The sequence below is a fragment of the Trifolium pratense genome, linkage group LG2 (genome assembly GCF_020283565.1).
Source record: "Trifolium pratense cultivar HEN17-A07 linkage group LG2, ARS_RC_1.1, whole genome shotgun sequence".
Classification (NCBI taxonomy): domain Eukaryota; kingdom Viridiplantae; phylum Streptophyta; class Magnoliopsida; order Fabales; family Fabaceae; genus Trifolium; species Trifolium pratense.
Window position 1 is genome coordinate 18615288 of NC_060060.1, and position 21131 is coordinate 18636418.

A 21131-nucleotide genomic window follows, 5' to 3' on the forward strand; every position below is an offset into this window, starting at 1 on the left:
GAGCAATACAAGCTATTGAAAGTGATTTTAACAGAGGTTGTCATGAACTCTGATTAGAATGTGATTCTCAGTTGGTTATTCAAGTCTTCTAATACAAATGTGGTGCCTTGGCTCCAACTCATCAGATGATCTTTATTTATTCTCATTCTTGTTCTGATAGATTGATCAATTATAGTCTGTCTTCTAGTGGATTTGTTTGGTGGTAAGTATCTTATTCCAGATTCTATTTCTATCTTTATTTTTATTTTTATTCAATAATACTTTTGGTTGTCTATTGTTGGGTTTGTGTTTACCCCTATTCATTTCTTGATTCAGATGACCTTATATTTTTCTGGTTAAAAAACACAAGAAACATAAACCAAAATATAAACATTTTCTATAGTAAAAAAAAAAAATTATCATAAAAATTATAGAGATCAGACCAATGTATTTTATTTTAAATTATCTTTTGAATAATTATTTTTATGAATTTAAGATACCATTTACCCCAGTAACCGGTCTATAGTAAACACATCACACTTGTGAAAACTACCTTATAACTTGATTCAAGCAATTAAAAAACATAAAAATGAAAGAATGATAAACAATAATATGGCTCCTGTTATTGAATTAAAAATAGTATTGCTCCTGCTAAGAATGCCATCATCTCATACATACATCTCTCACACAAGACAACTACTACTATACTATACTATTATATCAAGCACTCTTACCAAGAACATCATGGACAAACCCCTCATGAATAGGATTAGTGATATAATGTTTTTATTAATCATATGCAAATCTCAAATAATAAGACACTGAATTATAGTAAAATATAGTGGGTACTAATCTATAAGCAATCTATTAAGCTTGGCACATGCAATCAGGAGCAGGATATGTGTATATGGATTGTTTAGGCTTTCTAAGCCTGAGTTGACCTTGTCTAGTTTCATGACCTTCAACCACTGCATGCTCAAACTCTGACCACTCCATGGTTTTATTCAAGAAAAGTTGACCCATCAATTGCATGTTTGGCCTTATAGTCTTTAGGTTCAAGTAACTTCTGTGTCCAACCTATCATCAACAAAGCATTTATTATCATTAATTCAATTCAACTGTTAAACAACCTTGTTGTACTTCATAAGCATTTATTTTCATTAACTTCTGTCTTTTAATATAAGACTTTGTTGACTAAATCACAAAAATTAACAAAGTTGACAGTAATATTTAGAATTAGTATGTTAAAAAGAGGTAAAATAGTTAGGGGTACGTTGTTAGTAAAGAATTAATTAATGCAGTTGAAAATTGAAAGTGGATCCTAGAAAAAAGAACAAAAGAATTCTCAAGAATCTTAGTATATTTTTAGCTATGGTCTATGGAGATAGTAATTGTTAAATGACAAACTCATTAATGTCCCTTGATGACAGGAATTTTTTTGCCTGGCCAAAGGCATCTCATAATGACTATGAACATTCAAATTTACTGACCTAAAGATGGTTAATTCGTCATTATTATAACTACTTAGTATTACTAATATTGGCAATGCATTAGAGTCATCTATAAGGTTAAGGTGTAGCTAGGGGAGAACTCACCAATGCATTGTGCATATTTCCTGGGGAAGCCGAAATGAAGATGTCACTATGCATACTAATATAGTAGTCAAGTGCGGCTAATAGAGAAGCTTTCCCCTTTATCAGAGTACGCTCAAAAGGCGAAGTAAGGCTCTTTTTGTCTTCCATCAGAGGAAACAATTCTTTCAAAGTAGCAATCCTGGCTCCTCCACCATAGACCTGGAATAGGGAAGATATTTTAGAGAAACATAATCATTTTAAAACAACCACCGATGATTTAAAATGAGTGAGTCTCTACTGTGTCAAACTACGCAATAACATGATACCTTATGAGAGGCAAGATATAAACGAGTGCTGTTGTCAAATCCTAAAGCTGCTAGCAACAACCCAACCTCCTCGGGAGTCATTGGGCAACGGCCCTGACTCCTCAACTCTTCATCAGTGAATTGGGAATTAAGAACCCTTCCCTGCCAAATGACCTGTCTATACTTGGCAAGGGCCAATTTTTCAGCTTTCCCACCGCCAAAATCACATGCTGAATGGGCTGCCATATCCTGCCATACAACATTACACAAACTTACTCAATTTACAGCCAAATGCATGTAACAATAGGGCGAAGAGTGCATATTGAACAAAACGAAAGGAATAATGAAGATGTGAAGCAAATAATCCCACCCCCACCGGTGTAATTTCCATTAATATCTTACATGCTATATCATGATCTAAAAATAATTCTGATTCATGAATGTGCCAATTTACATATTGAGACGACACTAATATGTAGGTTGTTCGTGTTCATATACATGCTGTATTATTTATACATGGTCTGCCAAATAGATGCAACAAGCAATCTCATAATGTACAGATAGTTGCATCATCAAAATAAGAGAAACAAGAAACACAAGTTATATATGATGATGATGATAATAAATGGATTTTTTTCCCCGAGAAATACCTTATCAAATCGAAGGTGCAGAACAACGAATTTCCCTGCATTTTTATTATCATCTGCATCTGTGACCTCTTGAAGGTAGTTGGAGCCCATTTCTTCAGTAGTGTGTTGAGGATTGCGAAGGCGGTTGACAAGGGCATCTCCAAGTGCTCTGATATGGGGAACAAAGACTAAAGCTTGAAAGTTGACTTTACAGCGCAGGTGTTGGATATCCATAGGCAAGTTGTCAAAACTCAGGCGGTGAGAAAATGGAGAGATTGCAGCAATACCATAACTGCATCAAACAGAACGCACCAAGAAATTAAAATTTGATAATTCAAAGAGAATAAAAAATGATGGCATCCAGGTAATATACACCTTAATCGGTCATATCTTCATTTAAAACCAATAAAAAATCATTTAAAGAACAAAGAAGTAATAATCTTCAGAAAAATGTTCAGCACAGGTTCTGTATTTGATAGCAATACATAAATGCTAAAGCATGTACTAGCATTTAATGTAACAGATTCAGGTAATCACCAACCTTTGTAGGACAGGCAAAACATTCTCAATATACCAGTTGGCTGTTGCATGTACAGGTGCAACCTTGATTCTGGTATCTCGAATAGCCAACGCATAGTACTCTCTTGAACTCCACGAGTACTCTTCAGGAAGCTCTTTAACTATAGAAACATCATTCTTCAATACATCAATGAAATGATCCACATCAAATATATCTTCGAATGAGCTGCAATGAAACATAAACGACCGCGATTAGTACATTATATCGCACACAATCCAACGAACAAAATAATGCAACAAATTGTAATATTAGTTTCTGCCATTACCTTGAATCCTTCCACACAGGATTTAATTCCAGGTATGGGATCACAAGAGTTGCATTCAGTATCTTTGCAACAGCAACTGCATCACATATCTAAAAAAATAATTAAACACCGAATACAAATTATAAATCTTTCGCATACACGAAAGAAAAGTTAGATCTAATTGAAAGGCTTTTAAATACATACCCCCATCCTTTGCTGGTTCAGACCTCCATCAAGAAAAACCTGGATGTATCCTTCGGACTTCTCTGGTAATGCTGCTTCGATTCAAGTTCGGTCAAAATAAGATTAAATGAAGCAATGTACATAACCAAATACCACATGTTCTCAAAAGTAAAACAAAATAAAGTAAATGATATTACTTTCACTCACTTGGCTTATTTATCGACTCATCGCAAGGTTTCCAGCCTTGGTTTTCTAGAGGCGTCCATATTTCAGAAAGTTGTGATGTTGGCTTCACAAGGAGAAAAAAATTAAAAAATTATAACATATAATAAAATGAACAACCACTACTAACATAAACCAAAATAAAAGGCATTCAAAGAAAGCATTCACTGCTCAATTAACTCTTACAGTTTCACGCTGCACAGCGCTCCTGAGAAGGCGTGAGTGTCTAGGTTTTATAGGATTCAATTCCTGCATGAAGCAAGCTAAAAGTTATAAGGCACCGGAAGCCAATAAACAAAAAACATAACGAGATGTAAAAGCGGCAATAATAAAAACTAGGAATTGAACAGCATGAACATGAATCATGATGATGTTATGGATTGTAATAAATAGATATTGAGCCTGCTTGGATTGACTTATTTGAACTTATCTACTAACATGAGTGCTTTTTAGACTATTTGGAAGAGCTTATAGAAATAGCTTATGAGTTATGACATGTCCATAACCTGTTTTCACCTTATTTCCATAAACTCTCCAAGATAGAGAACGATAACAGCTTATAGCTTATATAAAAACAGCTTGACTTTAATTTATATTTAGTAATAAAATAACTTATATATAAGCACTTATATGATAAGAGCTTAATTATGTTTATCCAAACAATAATTAAGTGACTTTTACAAGGCAATAGAACTATGACTATGAGGGGAAAAAAGCGCAATAAATCCACCCTATTAAAAACTTAATTATGAAAGAAGTTTTCCAAGAGCAAAGTACAATATTGATTCCCACACAAGGACCAAAAACCAGCCAAGCATTATGAAATTTTTTCACTATCATAAGAAAGCCTTCCATCACACCATTTTTTTTTGGCCAAGCAGCCTAATGGCCAAAATTTCACCACTTAAACTGAATAATTGGAGAATCCCGAATTTGAACCCCGACATCTGTTTATTGCAATGTCCCTACCAAACGCGGACCGATCATACACAATTTTATTACACAATCCTAACAGAAATAATAATTTACCAAATCATTTTCATTAATTAAAATTTGCTAATAAATAACAACAAAAAACCTCAACCACCACACCAAAATAAGTAAAAAGAGTGTCCAAAACCATGTGATCTACAATTAATAGTCTGTTAAATTAGTTACACAAATATCCCCGTGAGCTTAACTCAGTTGGTAGGGACATCGCACTATATGTGCAGAAGCCCGGATTTGAACCCGGGACACTCCACTTATTCACCTTAAGATGAATATTCTAGCCACCAGCTACTTGACAAAAAAAAAATTAGTTACACAAATTTAGCCAACCTTAGCTAACCCAACTAAATTCATTATACCTTTGCGTGCCTATTTTCAAGCTGTCAAATTCAATATGTTCAACATCAATAAAAAAAAAATTAAACACTAACATCATTTTTAATAAAAAAACCTAAACCCCAAAAAACACAAATTTTGATCATACAAACTTCAATTAATAATTTCTTCTAAAATAAAATTTACTATGCAACTCAAAAGATTTCTGATAATAATAAAATAAAACCAACTTACAAAACAATAAACAAATTAAAAAAATGAGCTTTCAGTATCACAGAAATTAATTAACAAAACATACATAAAAAAAATTCCAAAATAAAATTACTAAAATTGAAATAAAAAACATAACGGTATAATTTATTACTGTTACACCAAAACTAGAAAAAGGAAAAACCCAAATAAAAATAAAAAATAAAACTTTCCAGTAACAAAAAAATTGAAACTTGGATTACAAGAGAGAATGAATAAACTCACCGAGTACAAAGAAGATGAAGAGACATGAATGAAACAAATGAACAAGGAAAGAAAAACAACAAGTGTTGTTGTTGTTGTTCCTCTGCAAAGGAAGCCAAGCTCCATAGTCATAGGAAGAGGAGCTTAACCTCGGATCTAGAAAATGACCGTTATGACCCTTATGAAGAATCAGAATGTGAATGAAGTAATGTAGAAGAAGAAGAAGAAGAGAATAGAGCAAAATCACAACATAATAATGATAATAATTTTGGATCTTTTTATTTTATATATATAGTATGTTATGTTATGTAATTTGGATCTTAGTGAGGGAATTTTTTATTTGATTTTATTAAGAAGTGAATTTTGTGAAGGTGTAAAGAGAATTCACATGGACACCTGGCATTAGTCACCGAATTGAATAATGATGGGAGGTTGGAGTCTTTATCATGTGGACCTCACTATGGTAATAAAGAGCACAAACTTAGGATTTCTTTTCATTATTTTAGCTCATTTATTAATATTAATTTATTTAGGAGAATAAAGATTTTCTGTTTAATAATAATACAAAATATTTACATTATAAAAAAAAAATTAATGTTTAAATAGTTAAACGCACAAATTTAAAGTTTTTTTTACATCAGTTTTCTTAACATGTGTCTTTGAGATCAAGGGCGGAGGTAAGGCTCAAGGCCTAGCAAGTTTGGCTAGTTGTTGAGCAGGGTCTGATCAAAATTTTTGATATTTTTAGGAGTTAATTTTGGTAAAACTGATATGTTTCGACAAACCTGATATTTTTGGTTCTAAACTGAGACTTTTGAGTTAGTTTAGGTCAAAACTAAAATTTTTAAGAGTTGGTTTAGAGCAAAATTATATTTTTTTTTTTATTTCACTATTTATATATTATATTACATTTGAAAATTTTCTTTGACTCCGCTACTTTATTTACATCAAAGCATATAGATTTATAAAGATATATTTGATTTTTAAAAGGTTAAGTTAATTTTATTTTTTTTAAGATAAGTTAAACTCTCTTAAAATACTCTGTCTCCACCATTGTATAAACCAAAAATATATACATTATATATTTGATAAAAAAATATTTGAGGGTCACAGGTGTTGAATGGTGATGCACTTGTTTTAGGGGCAGTGGTAGATTAGACCGTTGTGTGTGGATGTGGAAGTGCCAAAAAAAAAAAATTCACTAACACTCACGAGTTTACAATTATACAAGTCTTTTGTTGTTTTGTGTGACCACCGACACATCCAAGGTGGTAAAATTGAGCACTATCTTTCTACCTTCAACAACCAAAAATGAGAAGAATCTACCCTTTCACTATGATTAATCACTGTTTATGTAGTTATGTAGATGGAGCCATTGGATGGTTTAGTTAGTGGTTGAATTTTAATGAGGTACTACTAGCTTTCCCTTTCTTTCTTTTTTTTAGCATAATATAACTAGGATATCTTTTGATATTATTGTAATTAGGATTAGGATATTTTAGTACATAATAGACACTTATAAACTTGATATTTTGGACATGTTATAGGAGACTATGATATCTAAGTACTAGACAGTGCCGACATCAATATTTTTTTGGCACCACATATTCATATAATATATATAATTTTATTTTTAATTATTATTATTTTTTAAATCACATAATAATTATAAATGGTATATTTTTATAGGGGATCAGATACAATTATTAATTTTATTAGTTCAAAAAGAAAAAACTACTGTAATAATAAAATTTATTTATTTTATTGAAGGAATAATAAAATTGATGATTCCAATTTCTTTTTTAAAAACTTTGTTTAACGGTGGATCTAAAAGAGGATTTGGCTCTAACAATCTACACGAGTTTCCCTAAAAACTTTATTTCGCGAAACATCCTTTAAATTTTTGTTTTCCAACGTACCAGCACGAGAAATTATGGAACTTGTACACTTTTGATTGGATTATTCATTTCAAGAAAAGTTTAGTGTATCTCAGTACATGATATGAGTAATCCAAATCTATTTTATTTTAAGGGCACACTTTAACACATTTCAATAAAAGGGTAATCGAATATATCGTTACGGGACAAACTGTACTTTTTTTCTAGTATAAACAAAAACATGTGCAGATCATATTGAATCGGGGAAAAATGTTGAAATAATTGAAATTAGGGGGAATTAATCTATAAGAGTTTATCTTTTTGTTAGATCATGAGGAGGGAAACTTGAGAATTAGGCTTTGTTTAGCGTATACTCAACTAGTTAGTTTACAGCATATGAGTTTATAGAGAATAGTTTATAAGTTAATTTTTAGCTTATGGTGAATAAATTAGTTTGTTTTGAATAAAAAAAAAACCACACACACACATATAACACAAGGTGTGCACAATGAAGAAGTCGGACAAAAGTCAAATTATATAGAAAAACCTCAAAAAACATATGTTATGGTGCCTTAAGAGAAATGCTTCATGTTGCCCCTAAACAAATTAAAGGATTTGTATCCCACATGCAAAAGGTACAATCAAATATCTTGAATTTTGTTTTAAATCACTACCATACCTGTAATTTTATATTATGAATCACATAATCCGCACCAAAAACCTTCTGATTAAAAATCCGATCATTTCCAGTTTTCTAAATCATCCAAATTGTCGCAAGCCAAATGATTTTAAAGCTGTCTTTATTCTTCAAAAAAACGCATCCGAAGGCCACTGAAAATGTGTGAGCCTGAGAAAGTGCACGGTTGGGAATAACACCACACCCTATGAGAACCCTCATAAACATAAAATAGATATGATAAAGACTCAACACAACCATAGTCAAGACTACAAAATTGAGAGTCCGTGTTTCTGTTGGTTTGGTCCAAAAAAAAATTTATTTGTCGTTGGTAGTCAATCCATCAAAAAACGCCAAGCAAAAACTGAAACCTTCAAAGGGATATTTGTTATCCAAATAAAATCAATGTGTCCCTCCTCTGTAGTGTCGTCCTCCACTCTAGTTGTCATAGACAAATAAGCTCCCTTGACCGAACAAGACATAGAGTTTGCACTTCTAGGGTATTTTTATCTTTAGAATATACAAAATGCACTTATGCATGCAACATTTTATCTTTCTTAACAAAAAAATTGTCTAAGCAAATCAATCGTTAGTTGGTTTCAGTGGTGATTGACGTTGAACTTAATAGATAGGATCACGGTTTGATCCCCACAAATGCGATCGAAAGAGGAACTGAAACCATTTGATGGCTGAACTGACCCCGCCGTACACTACACTGAACTATCTAGCAGCAATTATTTATCCTTTCTTTGCCCCATACCCCCATATAATATAAGCGTCCAAGTTCAATATTTAATAATGATAGAGTCCAAGTTCAATTTCAACAACGAGATCTGAATCAAATCCTGGATTATTATTTTCAGTATTTATTGCATTAAAATCAAAACAAGGTCAAGATCTTTTCCATGTACAAACTACAAAGAATAATGTAATACTATATTAAATTCTTTAATTTAATACTCCATGCATGAACATACACAAACATCATGTTAGATTGCTAGTGAAGTTCCGCGAAGGTACACAATTGTCAACCCCATTACTAGTACTAATGTTTTTGTATAGATCTGTTACTTTTGACATAATAGTAGTAAGTTGCTCATTAATGGTTGCATTTTTTTTATGGTTAGATTAAGATGCAAAAAATATGCATGTGGTGACCGATTGACACATGTCTTCGCAAGTGAGTGTCAAACTGTAACAGTTAAGCAATGAATTAATGAGTCTTTTTTTTCTTTCTTTCTTTATTTGATTGAACAATGAATTAATGAGTTGTCACTTACTATGCTTTATTTTTTTGAGAAATTTACTATGCTTTATGTTGAACATAATAGTAACGGGGTAACGGGATTTACTACTTACTTTTTATACGTACTACTCTTTTTGGCGGCATTTGCGGCTTTGCGCTGCCTTTTCTTTATTTAGCAAGCAAATCAATGGGTGATGAACTAATGATATGTACATGTAAATTTGTAATACCTTTGGTAATTTTTCTTCATATATATCAAGACAATAATAATCATTTTTTTTAGCTTTTATAAACAAGGTTGCAACTTGCAAGTTTAATATTTTTAGGAACACTCATATTGAATTGGTAAAATATATATATATATATATATATATATATATATATATATATATATATATATATATATATATATATATATATATATATTCAGTCTGGTCTCAGTAAAAAACAATAGTTTAAATTCATTAAAAAAATAATTTATTTAATTTATAATATATAATAGGCCAACACATGTCCTCATTTAGAGTATCGTATTATTCTTATGTACTACCTCATGGTTTCGTTATTTTTTAAGGATGAGGTTTGTGCTATTTGTCATAAAGTGTGTCTTGATACTTTTGTGGAGCATGCAACTCATTGTAGGGAGCTTATAAGCTTCAAATACAAGCATGATCTGGTCAGGGATGTGTTTTTTGATATTTTTAGGCGTGCCGGAATTTCAAGTACTAGTGAACTTCTTGACCCACAAGAAAGGAGATCGTTACTTCGGTCTACGAATGTTCTGTTGTATGGATGGGTGAGAGGAAAACATGTTTGTGTAGATTTGACTGGAGTTTCCCTACTTGTGGGAGTGGTGGTTGGGATTTTACTGTGGGACGGGCAACCCTCAAAGTTGCTTCAAGCAAAATTGTCAAACATGAGAAAGCGTACACTGTCAATCAACACGATTTTATACAGTTTGCATTTGACACTCATGATTTTTTAGCACCAGAGGTTGTAAACCTTCTAAAAGGAGTTCAAAGAGTCATACATAGTAATGTTGCGTCGCTTAGGTCTATAAATGTAGTTTTTCAAAGATTAGGTTTTGCTATACAAAAAGATTTAGTAATGCATCTTATTGCACGTCTACCTTTTATTCATATGCAATTATGCTATATATACACACATTACTCTTTTAATGAATTTAATAAAAAATGGAAAAGCAAAAGTTTAATCCACTAAATAATCCACCAAGCATAAGACATGCTTGAAGTGATGGACAAATACAAACACCAGTTCACCAAACAAATAGAAACTTAAACAAAACCAATGCACGAACTTGAATAGATACATGAATATATATCCTAGTAACTTGAATATGAATTAAAAAATTAATTTTTATTTATATATATGAGATCCGAGAAAATAATATTTATAATGGATATTAAGAACTTCTGAAATAAGTTGATACTTCTCTGTTTTCTTTTCTAATAGGTATGCTTAGTTTTTTTTTTTAATTGAATATCTTTTGATTTACATATCATCCTTTGAAATTACATTACAGCAACTGTTTTTACTTTTTAGGTAAAATCTAGGAATCCTAGCTATCAACTAATTGAGTTCTTTTTAAATGCAAATTGTTAGTAATTAATATATTACAATATTATGTTAATTTTTTTCCTTGCTAAAACTTGAACCGTGAACCTTCAACTCTTTAATCCATAGCTCAACTAAAGTCAAAATCTTTTTCATGTACAATATATTTAATTCATTTATTAAATAGGAATATACTCCGATCCCTCCGATCTTAAATATAAGCAAAAGTTAAAATGTATTTGACTCAAATTTAAACTAAATACATTTTGACTTTTGCTTATATTTAAGATCGGAGGGAGTACACAATGTTAGATTGCTAGTGAAAGTTCCACGAAGGTCCGCAATTGTTCATGATCGTTACTTTTTTTTGACAGAACATATGAGCTAATGTTAGTATAGTAAGTTAGCACATTAATGGTTACATATTTTGTATGGTTAGAGACTTTAGAGTAAGATGCAAAAAAACTGCATGTGGTGGTGACCAATTGACAGATGTCTTTGCAAGTGAGTGTGAAACTTGTCATCATTTCAGTTTTATGTTGAGAGCATAATAATAATAATAACCGAGTAACGAGATTTAGTTAACTTTTTTCTTTGTTTGTCAAAAAAAAAGTTAACTTTTTTCTTTACTCTTTTAGCAACATTTGCGGCTTTGCGCTGCCTTTTCTTTATGTAAATTTGTAATAGTGTTCATACTTTGGTCATTTTTCTTCATATATCAGACAATAATAATCATTGTTTTAGCTTTTAAGCAAGGTTGCAGCTTGCAAGTTAATATTTTTATAGGAACACATTTACTCTGTGGGTTCAGTGTACAAATTTATACAAAAATCACTACAAATTTTGTTAAAGGAACACACATTGACATGGTAAAATATAATATTTATAATGAATTATTAATTTTTTATAGAGTAGGCTGTGTTGTGGCAAATGTGAGGTGGCATGTCTCACATTGCTTATAGATGTTGTGTTTAACTCAATTGTACCGTTGTTATGCGTCTAATGTGAATGATTCTTCTGATTGTTCCCTCGTGATCCGACAAGTTAATCACATTTTTTTTCTTTTTTGTTTGACTCTACTGATTTTCAAATAAATTAGATCTGATAATTTGGAGTTAGACATATAAGTAGGTCTAATAATTTGTTTTAAGAATAAGGTTAGTGTTAGTGATAATATAATTTTGTCTTTTGTCAGGTAGTCTAATGGTTAGAATTTTTTTAAGGTGAATAAGGAGAATCAGCGTTCGAACTTGGATCCCTGCATATTACATGCAATGTCCCTGCCAACTGAGTTAAACTCATATTTTCATGCTATAATTTATTAACATAATGTGATATAAGTGGTGGATACTTGAGTTTTTTATTAGTTCTAAAGTTCAAGTTTTGATCCGTATATATGAAAAAATCTTTGTTGAGAAATGTCAATTCTTAATTAGATTAGATAAGTTATATTTAAATATATTAATCTTTACTGTTGCACGTAGACTAACTTGCAATAACTATATCCTTTATCAATCTATAGATACCCATTTTGTTGGTGTGTATTTTAATGGCCAATTCAATTCGTAATTTGGCATAAGAGCCTCCCTTCAATTAATTTTTTTTTTTAATTTATTTTCTTTTAAACAAATACTGATAAGTGATAGTCATAATGACTAGAATGATTTTTATTTTATTCCATACATATTGCACCAGTACTATACTATAATATCCTAATGGAATTGTACTTAACTTATGGAAGATATAAGATACACATTATATTGACATAAAAATGAAATGTTGTGTGTTCTCTTTTTGTTTATGCAAGTCCAGGGTCTTCTACTATTCTCAATACACTTATGAGAAATAACGTATTTGGGCTTAATTGTCTGGTCCAAATTTAGTGGCTTAAGCAACAACTCAACTCTCTGCAAATAGAAATCTATCTTTAGACTTTGTCTCAATTTAAGTGAAGATGGATTTAAATTTAGAATTTTTGGAATAGCAACACACCTTTTTATTGAAGTTCCAACACACAAAGTTGACATCTCCAATGATGTTTGTTGTGCGGAGGTCCTCCACAAACATCTGCACTCGCAAAGCCTACAAAACCAATGAATTAGTATAACAAATAAATGGCTCAAAAAATGTGTAACATGCAACATATACCAGAGCTAATTGGAAGGCCAATCACAAAGGCATTGGGTGAATATTTTGAAATCTGCATAAAACAAACAGATAAAGATGTCACATTTCATAGATATTTGTTATATTCAGGGAAACAACTAAAACGTATACAAAAGTAATCATAACACTTAATTACCATGGCCTTTAAATCTGAACTGACGTCATCGGTATTTACAAGAACACTGCAATCAAATAATAATTCAATTAGATTGAAACAAGTTGTTCAATATTATAAACATCATATTGATCAATAGTTACCGTATAGAGGAGAAACAATTTTAAAATCCAAATCGGAAATGGTTGTCCCAACGTAATTTTCACCGATGTTAAGTCCAATTAACCTTCCATGGGTTTTCAGCAAAGCTGGGAACATTTCCAAGAGTTTGATGAGCTTCATTTTCTTGAGATAACTGCAAAATTGAAATGGATCAAAATAAAACCTAATGGGGGTATTGGAAGAGGAGACCTGTCGTGTGATGTGATTTGGTGCGACACAAGTTTGAACCCTAATAAAATTGTAGTTTGGTACTCTTCACATCAAATTTATATTACCATCATAAACACATTTCTCCTTCAAATTATTCACTTTACACTCCAATTTATCATCCTTCTTCTTAAGCTCTTCAATAGTATGAGTATCCCTATAAGCTCATTGTGCCTTCATTTCCTTCAACAAATTTTCATAACTCTCTTTCACTCTCTTCCCTTTCTCAAAAACTTCTTCTCTTTTATTAACTTGTTCCTCAACTTGTATGAAAGTGCTATTAAGGATACAAAGTTTAGGAAGAAGAGGTTAGGGAAAGAGATGAACTTTGTGAGAAATGGAAGAGAGTACAAGAGAGTTATGAAAAATTGTTGAAGGAAGAGAAGGCTGACTTAGCTTATAGAGATACTCATACTATTAAAGAGCTTAAGAAGAAGAATGATGAATTGGAGTGTGAAGTGAAGAACTTGAAGGATGAATGTTTTGATGATGGTAATAAGTTTGATGTGATGAGAAAAAACAATGCAGAATTGGAGTCTAAAGTTTTGGAGTTGAGGAAGAAGAACGAAAAGTGGGTGAAAGATATATATTAATGAACTTGGTGTGATAAGAAGAAAGAATGCGGAATTGGAGTCTAAAATTTTGGAGTTGAGGAAGATGAAGGAAATGTGGGTGGAAGATAGTAATAAACTTGATGTTATGCGAAGAAAGAATGTGGAATTGAAATCTTAAAATTTTCAATAAAGATTATAAAACTTAAAATTTTGGAGAGACAAGAACAACATTTAAAAAAATTATCATACAGTTTCATATGCTAGTGTCTAATAAATAAATAAATAAAAGTTTAATTGATTAACAAAGAAAACATCAAATCTAACTTTAAGAAATCAACACAAAGCACGAATTTGAACCCTATGCTTAGAAAGAGCCGGATCAAATGGTAGGTACTAAAAATCGTGAAAACATAAAAAGGAGAATATGAATTGAAAAATCACATTCCTACGAAATAAATACAAAATTAGAGGGAAAAAAAATATATAAACCTTTCATCTTCAAAAGCTAATGGTGAGATACAAGGCTTTGTTGAGATGAAGTTTTTTTTTTTTTTAAGTTTGAGAACACAAGACAATGTGAGAGAGACCACAAAATGTGATGATATATATAAGAGAATGAGAAAAATAAACGGTGCTATAGAAGTATTCAAATTTGACATTTTTGCCCCGATAATGCGTATTTTAATTACTTTTACCTTTTGTAAAATGAATTGTTTTTATATGATGTGAAATGAAATTTTGGACTTTTTATGAGAATTTATTTTATATACATCAACCGTGTAAAATTAAATTAAATAAGAAAATATTTTTATTTTGAATATGGATTGAAAATAGTCTAATTTGGACCAAAGTTTAAGGGTTGATTTTACCATTTTAAATAAATTTTAATAAAAGAGTATATTTTTAATTTATTACTATAATTCATTCATTATTAGATATGGTAAGGGTCTATATTTTTTAGAGGTTCAAATTAAAAAAAGAATCATTTTGTCAAATAAAATATTCATTATGTTATCATGGCTAACAAAAAATTAATGAGTTAGTGCAACATTTTATTTAAAAATAATTAAATATAGTAAGGGTCTATATTTTGATGAATGGATTATAATAATAAATTAAAAATATATTAATAATGAGTATAGACCCTTACCATATCTAATAATAAATGGATTATAATAATAGATTAAAAATATACTATTTTATTAAAATTTATTTAAAATAGTAAAATCAACCTTTTTAAAATTTGGCCCAAATTAGACTATTTTCAATGCATATTCAAAACAAAAATATATTTTCTTATTTAATTTAATTTTACATTGTCTGATGTATATAAAATAAATTCTCATAATGTCAAAAATTTCATTTCACATTATATAAAAACAATTCATTTCACAAAATGTAAAAGGAATTAAAATACATCTTATCGGGGCAAAAAGGTCAAATTTGAATACTTCTATAGCACCGTTTATTTTTCTCATTCTCTTATATATATCATCACATTTTGTGATCTCCCTTTCACATTGTCTTGTGTTCTCAAACATTTTTTTTTTTAAAAAAAAACTCCATCTCAACAAAGCCTCGTATCTCACCATTAGCTTTTGAAGATGGTAAAAGTTTATATATTTTTTCCCTCTAGTTTTCTATTTATTTCGTAGGAATATGATTTTTCAATTCAGATTCTACCGGTTGATCTGCCTCTTTCTAAGCATAGGGTTCAAATTCGTGCTTTGTGTTGATTTCTTAAAGTTAGATTCGATGTTTTCTTTGTTAATCAATTATACTTTTTTTTTCTTTTATTTATTAGACACTAGCATATTAAACTATTTTGTTTGTCATACGGAAATTAGAGATGATTTATTTTCTCTCTCTAGAAATTTTTATTTGCCTTCTCTCTAGAAACAATCCAACCGCGCGCTCTCCTTTCCTTAACATACAACACCTTATGTTCATCATGTAGCTTCCACCGGTCGTGGTGCAAGGAGCGGCGTTGCTCTCTGCACAACCCGTTTCCAAATCTATAACACGGAGTACGAATCATTTTCGATCGGGCATGGCTCTGGTTCATCTAGGTTTGTATTCTTTGGTTCATATTTGGGTAACAGGCACCATCTCCGGCGCGGTGGTGCTCTGTCGGCTCTTTTACACAGCTCACTTCGTTTTGGTCTCAAAGCTTTTCTGGTGAGGTTGTTGGGCTTTTAAAACCCGATGCGGGTTTGTTCACCGCTGTCGGCACTTACTCCGATGGTTGCTTCTTTTGACGCCACAGTGGTTCTCTGTTCTCCGTCAGAGATCATCGCCGTTGCGTGTACTCTGTTGTTGTTTCGCGCAGTACTGTTCATCTATTTTGGAAAGGGCAGAGTTGCTTTCTGATGTGTTCTTTTCAAATGGCGGTGGACTGGGTTCGCCGTCTCCGTTGTTTTTTTTTATTGTTGTACATCGGTGGATCTTGTTATTGCATCGCCTTGATCTCTGACTCTTCCGGATCTGTTGAGATCTGTAGTTTTCCTGTCGTTGGTGCTGCATCAGTGTCATCGCCTCATGATCCTGTCACAACTGTTTGTTTTGTTTCTGTTCAGATCTGACAGTTTGCGGTGGTTGGGTTTTTGGCTCGAAAGGGCCGTTTTTGCCTGTTGTGTTTCTTCATAGGGGGTGTTGGTACGTGAATTTGTCCGTGTTGACGATTGGTTCATTCGTCGTTTCACACCTTAGCAAATGCTCACACGTCTCTTTTTTTGCTATTTGGTTTTGCGCCCGTACACGGGTTCGTGGGGTAGTGTTCGATGGGTTTGTGTTTGCTTTAGTTTTTACCTGTTAGGATTGGTTCTAAAACCACTTGTAGTTGGAATTAATTTTTTTTTAATCTTTAATTACTACATTTTTGTGTGGTTGACTAGGTCAGGTTGATTTCCACCCCAGTTTGTTGTAATATCTTTTCTTTTATGTTTAATCTATTTGGGATAGTGTAGAGGGTTTCCTCTACTCTCATTTTGCTTAAAAAAAATTGTATGGTAATTTTTTTAAAATGTTGTTCTTCTCAATCCAAAATTTTAAGTATTCTAATCTTTATTGAAAATTTTAAGATTTCATTTCTGCATTCTTTCTTCTCATCACATCAATAAATTAATACAGCAAACAAATGGGTCAAAAAATGTGTAACATGCAACATACATCAGAGCCGATTGGAATGACAATCTCAAAGGTATCGAGTGAATATTTTGAAATCAACATAAAACAAATAGATAAAGATGTCATATTTCACAAATATTTGTTATATTCAGGGCAACTACTAAAATGTATACAAAAGTAGTCATAACACTTACCATGACCTTCAAATATGAACCGACATCATCCGTCTTTACAAGAACACTGCAATTAAAATAATAATTCAATTAGATTGAAACAAGTTATTCAATATTATAAATATCATATTGATCAATAGTTACCTTAGAGGAGAAACAATTTTAAAACCCAAACTGAAAATCGTTGTCCCAACGTAATTTTCACTGATGTTAAGTTCAATTAACCTTCCACGGGTTTTCAGCAGAGCTGGCAACATTTTCAAGGGTTTGATGAGCTTAATTTTCTCGAGATAACTGCAAAATTGAAAATGGATCAAAATAAAACCTATTAGGGGTATTGGAAGAGGAGATGAGACGAGACCTGTCATATGATGTGATTTGTTGCGGTGGAAATTTGAACCCTAATAAAATTGATCTCCTATTTATATACCTCTCATAATAAAATTAACATTTTATGATAAAAAAAGTTTTTTTGAATTTATTATTTTTTACACAAATACTGACAAGTGATAATGACTAGAAAGATTTTTATTTTATTCCATGTATATTGTATGAGTACTACTACTATAATATCCTAGTGGAATTGTACTTAACTTATGAAAGATATGAGATACGCATTATATTGACATAGAAATGGAATGTTGTGTTTTGTTTATGCAAGATCCCACAGCAGTGAACTTGTTTTGCAAACAATTTTCTATTCAATTAACTCAACACAATATTTGTCTTGATAGGCTCACAACAATAAAATGCAGATAGAAACTTAGTATAACATATACACCAAATAAAGGCCTCACATGTTAAAACATTCTTAAGAGAAGTACAACAATAGAATAGAAGATGAAGTAAAGTAGCAGATCCGGGGTCTTCTACTATTCTCAATACACTTATGAGAAATAATGTATACATTTAAGAACTTACTGATGACAAATCGTCACACTCTCTAATCCATGCCTATTTTAGCAACATTAGATGCATTTTAGTAGGTTTTTAGCAATAAATATAAGAGAAATCTAACCATTAGCTTGATTACTTGTTTTGCAAGAAAACAGGAAAAACTGCAGGAAATTGCTGATTTTCACTACGCTGGGGGCGTAGCCCATCACGCGCCGCGTGATGGAGCTCACAGGGAGCCAGGATTTTTACTCTGATCACGCGCGGCGTGATGCCTTACCACGCGCGGCGTGAAGCTTTGCTGAAGAAGAAGATTGCTCTCTGACTTGATCACGCGCCGCGTGATTCTGTTACCACGCGCGGCGTAGTTGATGGAATTGCAACCACGCGCGGCGTGATAGATCTGGCGCGCGGCGTGGTTGCCTTCTGTATATAGAGTTTCTGCATAATTCTGTTTTCTGGTTGGAAAATTCTGCAAAATTGATCTACATTCTGGTTTTGGAACTTCCAGATCGCGATTCAAGACTCCAGAGGATAGCTCCAAGCACGTCGAGAGCATGGATTCACAAGCCATGGCGATGAAGCGAGGAAGCGAACGAAGCACGATGAGGAGCTAAACTCCTTTGAAGGTAGAATCTAGGATAGTTTAGGATGTAGTTCAACTGAATGTAATCTGCAAATGTTGTAAGAATTTACTCTCTCTATAGTGTTCATCCAATGCAAATCTGTTTTTAATGCTTTATAATCCTTCATTAGTGTTATAATGATTTCGAGTTAAGTCACGTGCGAGAGTATTGATTTAATTTCTGAACTGAATTGTATTGAGCACTCGAGTGTCTCCGGTCGAGAGATTGAGGCATAGAGTGTAGCGAACGATTGACGCGCGTTAATATCATTCGTTGTAGGTAGCTACCGCCCGAGAGATCGGGGGAGTATCGACAACGAATAGAGTGGATTTTGACAAGAGATTGCGATTCACTAATTTGTCGATCTAGTTGTGAACACTTGAGTAAATTCCTACGACATAGTAGATTGCATGTGGTTTAGCTATAGACTAGATGATTCCGATGATTCTACCTCGCTTTTCCTTTATATCAAAGCACGTTTTCTAGCAATTCATTACTCAACATACCCCCAATTTATGTGTATTTTCTGTAAAATGTCTATGAACACAATTCGACTAGTTTGATCACACAATCCCTGTGGATCGATATTTTTATTATTACGTGGTTTTCGTGCACTTGCGAAATATTCCATCAAGTTTTTGGCGCCGTTGCCGGGGATTGTGATTGATTCGACAAGGCGATAGTGTTCATATTTTCTGTGTTTTCTTATTTTTCTGTTTTATATTTTTCTACCGGAACGTTCTACTTGTGTGCTTCCTTGTGCATGTGGAGAACAGGTCCAATTGAGCTGGAATTCGATTCTGAGATTGAGAAAGCAGCACGAGCAAATCGTAAAGTGGAAGGAAGACATGTTTGAATCATACAATCAAGAGGCACTTTTAACTAGTTGCAAGTTCAATAATGTGTTTCTACAAATCATTACCAAACAACTAGAAGCTCAATGTATGGTGCAAGCAACCTTTCAAAATAATCCTCATGTCAACACCTTCAATCTTGGAGTGAAGAATCACATGAATTGTTCTTATGGAGCTAATCTGAATCAAGCATTTCCTCAAGATCAACATTTTGAAGATCACCTTGAATCTTTTGAAGATACTCTTATCTTGGCCATGAAGATGACTCAAAGCAATTTTGAGGTGATGAAGGCAAACCAAGAGGTGTCAAGCGAACGTCATGAAGCCTCCATCAAACATCTCGAAAACCAAATGGGTCAACTAGTAAGGCAAGTCTCTTCTCTACAAACTCAAAGTGGTTTTTGTGGAAACACCACGGATCCTCGTAATGAAAGTTGTAATTCCATTAATTTGAGAAGTAGAGAAGTTTCATCACAAAAAGTTGTGGAGAATCCTAAGAATGATGAGAGTAAAAATGGTGTAGTAGAAAAAAATAAGGAAGAAAAAGCTTATGAGGGTGAAGTTGAAAAGAGAGTGGAGAATGAGTCTAGTGCCAAGAAAGGCAAGAAACCTCTTGTGAAGGATCCCAAGTTTCAAGTTCCTTCACCATATGCTAGAATGCCTTATCCTAGGATGAAGAGGGTCAAGAACCAAGACCTTGAAGTTTGTGGAGTGGTATCCGAATGTTTCAAAGTGGAAGTGCTAGAAGAAGTGGTAAAAGATGAGAAAGAAGAAGAGTGGGATCATGAGATTGAAATTTTTCTTCAAAACTTGGATAACCCCCTAGAAGAGGAGAAAGAGCCAAAGGCAATAAAAAAGCCACCGGAATTGAAAGAACTTCCTCCTAAATGGAAGTATGTGTTTTTGGGTGGCGACTCTAGGAAACCCGTGATCATGAGTGATTTGCTCACTCCGCTAGAAGAGAATGACTTGTTAAAAGAAGCGGAGAAAGTGAATGACGACCTAGGATGGGTCTTGGATGGTGTGGTTCCTATCTTTTGTTTGCACAAGGTGGGCAAAGAAGAAGAGCCCAATCCGGTTGTTAATCCTCAAAAGTCTTCCACTTCAACATTGAAAGCTTCGATGAAGAAAGGCCCTAAGAAATCTCCATCACGGTCTAGTAAGAAGGAAAGAACCAATTTGAAGACCGAAGGAAAAGATCTCAAGAGTGATTCGGGAAGTGTGAAATCATTACTATTTGATATTAATATTGCCCCTTTGGATGAAGAGAACAAGAGGAGCCGGGTTGAATCAAAGTTGAAGTATCCTCCCTAACTTGTGATGAAGAAGCGTCAAGCTAATGACGAGAAAAAAAAGCGCTTCATGGGAGGCAACCCATGAGTTTA

General features: G+C 32.6%; 1 protein-coding gene across 2 annotated transcripts; it reads right to left on the reverse strand.

Moving 5' to 3' along the window:
- Positions 1 to 577: 577 nt before the first annotated feature.
- Positions 578 to 5865, reverse strand: LOC123903808 (O-fucosyltransferase 39-like). Of its 2 annotated transcripts, none has more exons than XM_045953443.1 (10): positions 5517 to 5865; positions 3903 to 3965; positions 3702 to 3783; positions 3516 to 3586; positions 3333 to 3421; positions 3029 to 3232; positions 2509 to 2779; positions 1880 to 2107; positions 1575 to 1772; positions 578 to 1056 (listed from the first exon to the last, which is right to left on the reverse strand). In XM_045953443.1, the coding sequence occupies exons 1-10, from the start codon at positions 5625 to 5627 to the stop codon at positions 847 to 849; spliced, it is 1527 nt and encodes a 508-aa protein (XP_045809399.1). In that variant the 5' UTR covers positions 5628 to 5865; the 3' UTR covers positions 578 to 846. The 2 variants fall into 2 exon arrangements, with proteins under 2 accessions (XP_045809399.1, XP_045809400.1); XM_045953444.1 differs by lacking the exon at positions 5517 to 5865 and adding an exon at positions 4494 to 4617.
- Positions 5866 to 21131: the final 15266 nt, after the last annotated feature.

Coding starts and splice junctions, on each gene's coding strand:
- LOC123903808 (XM_045953443.1), bottom strand. CDS start 5,627: ATGACTATGGAGCTTGGCTTCCTTTGCAGAGGAACAACAACAACAACA. Junction 3,966..5,516: donor CTTCATCTTCTTTGTACTCG/GTGAGTTTATTC, acceptor TGCTTCATGCAG/GAATTGAATCCTATAAAACC. Junction 1,773..1,879: donor TATATCTTGCCTCTCATAAG/GTATCATGTTAT, acceptor TCCCTATTCCAG/GTCTATGGTGGAGGAGCCAG.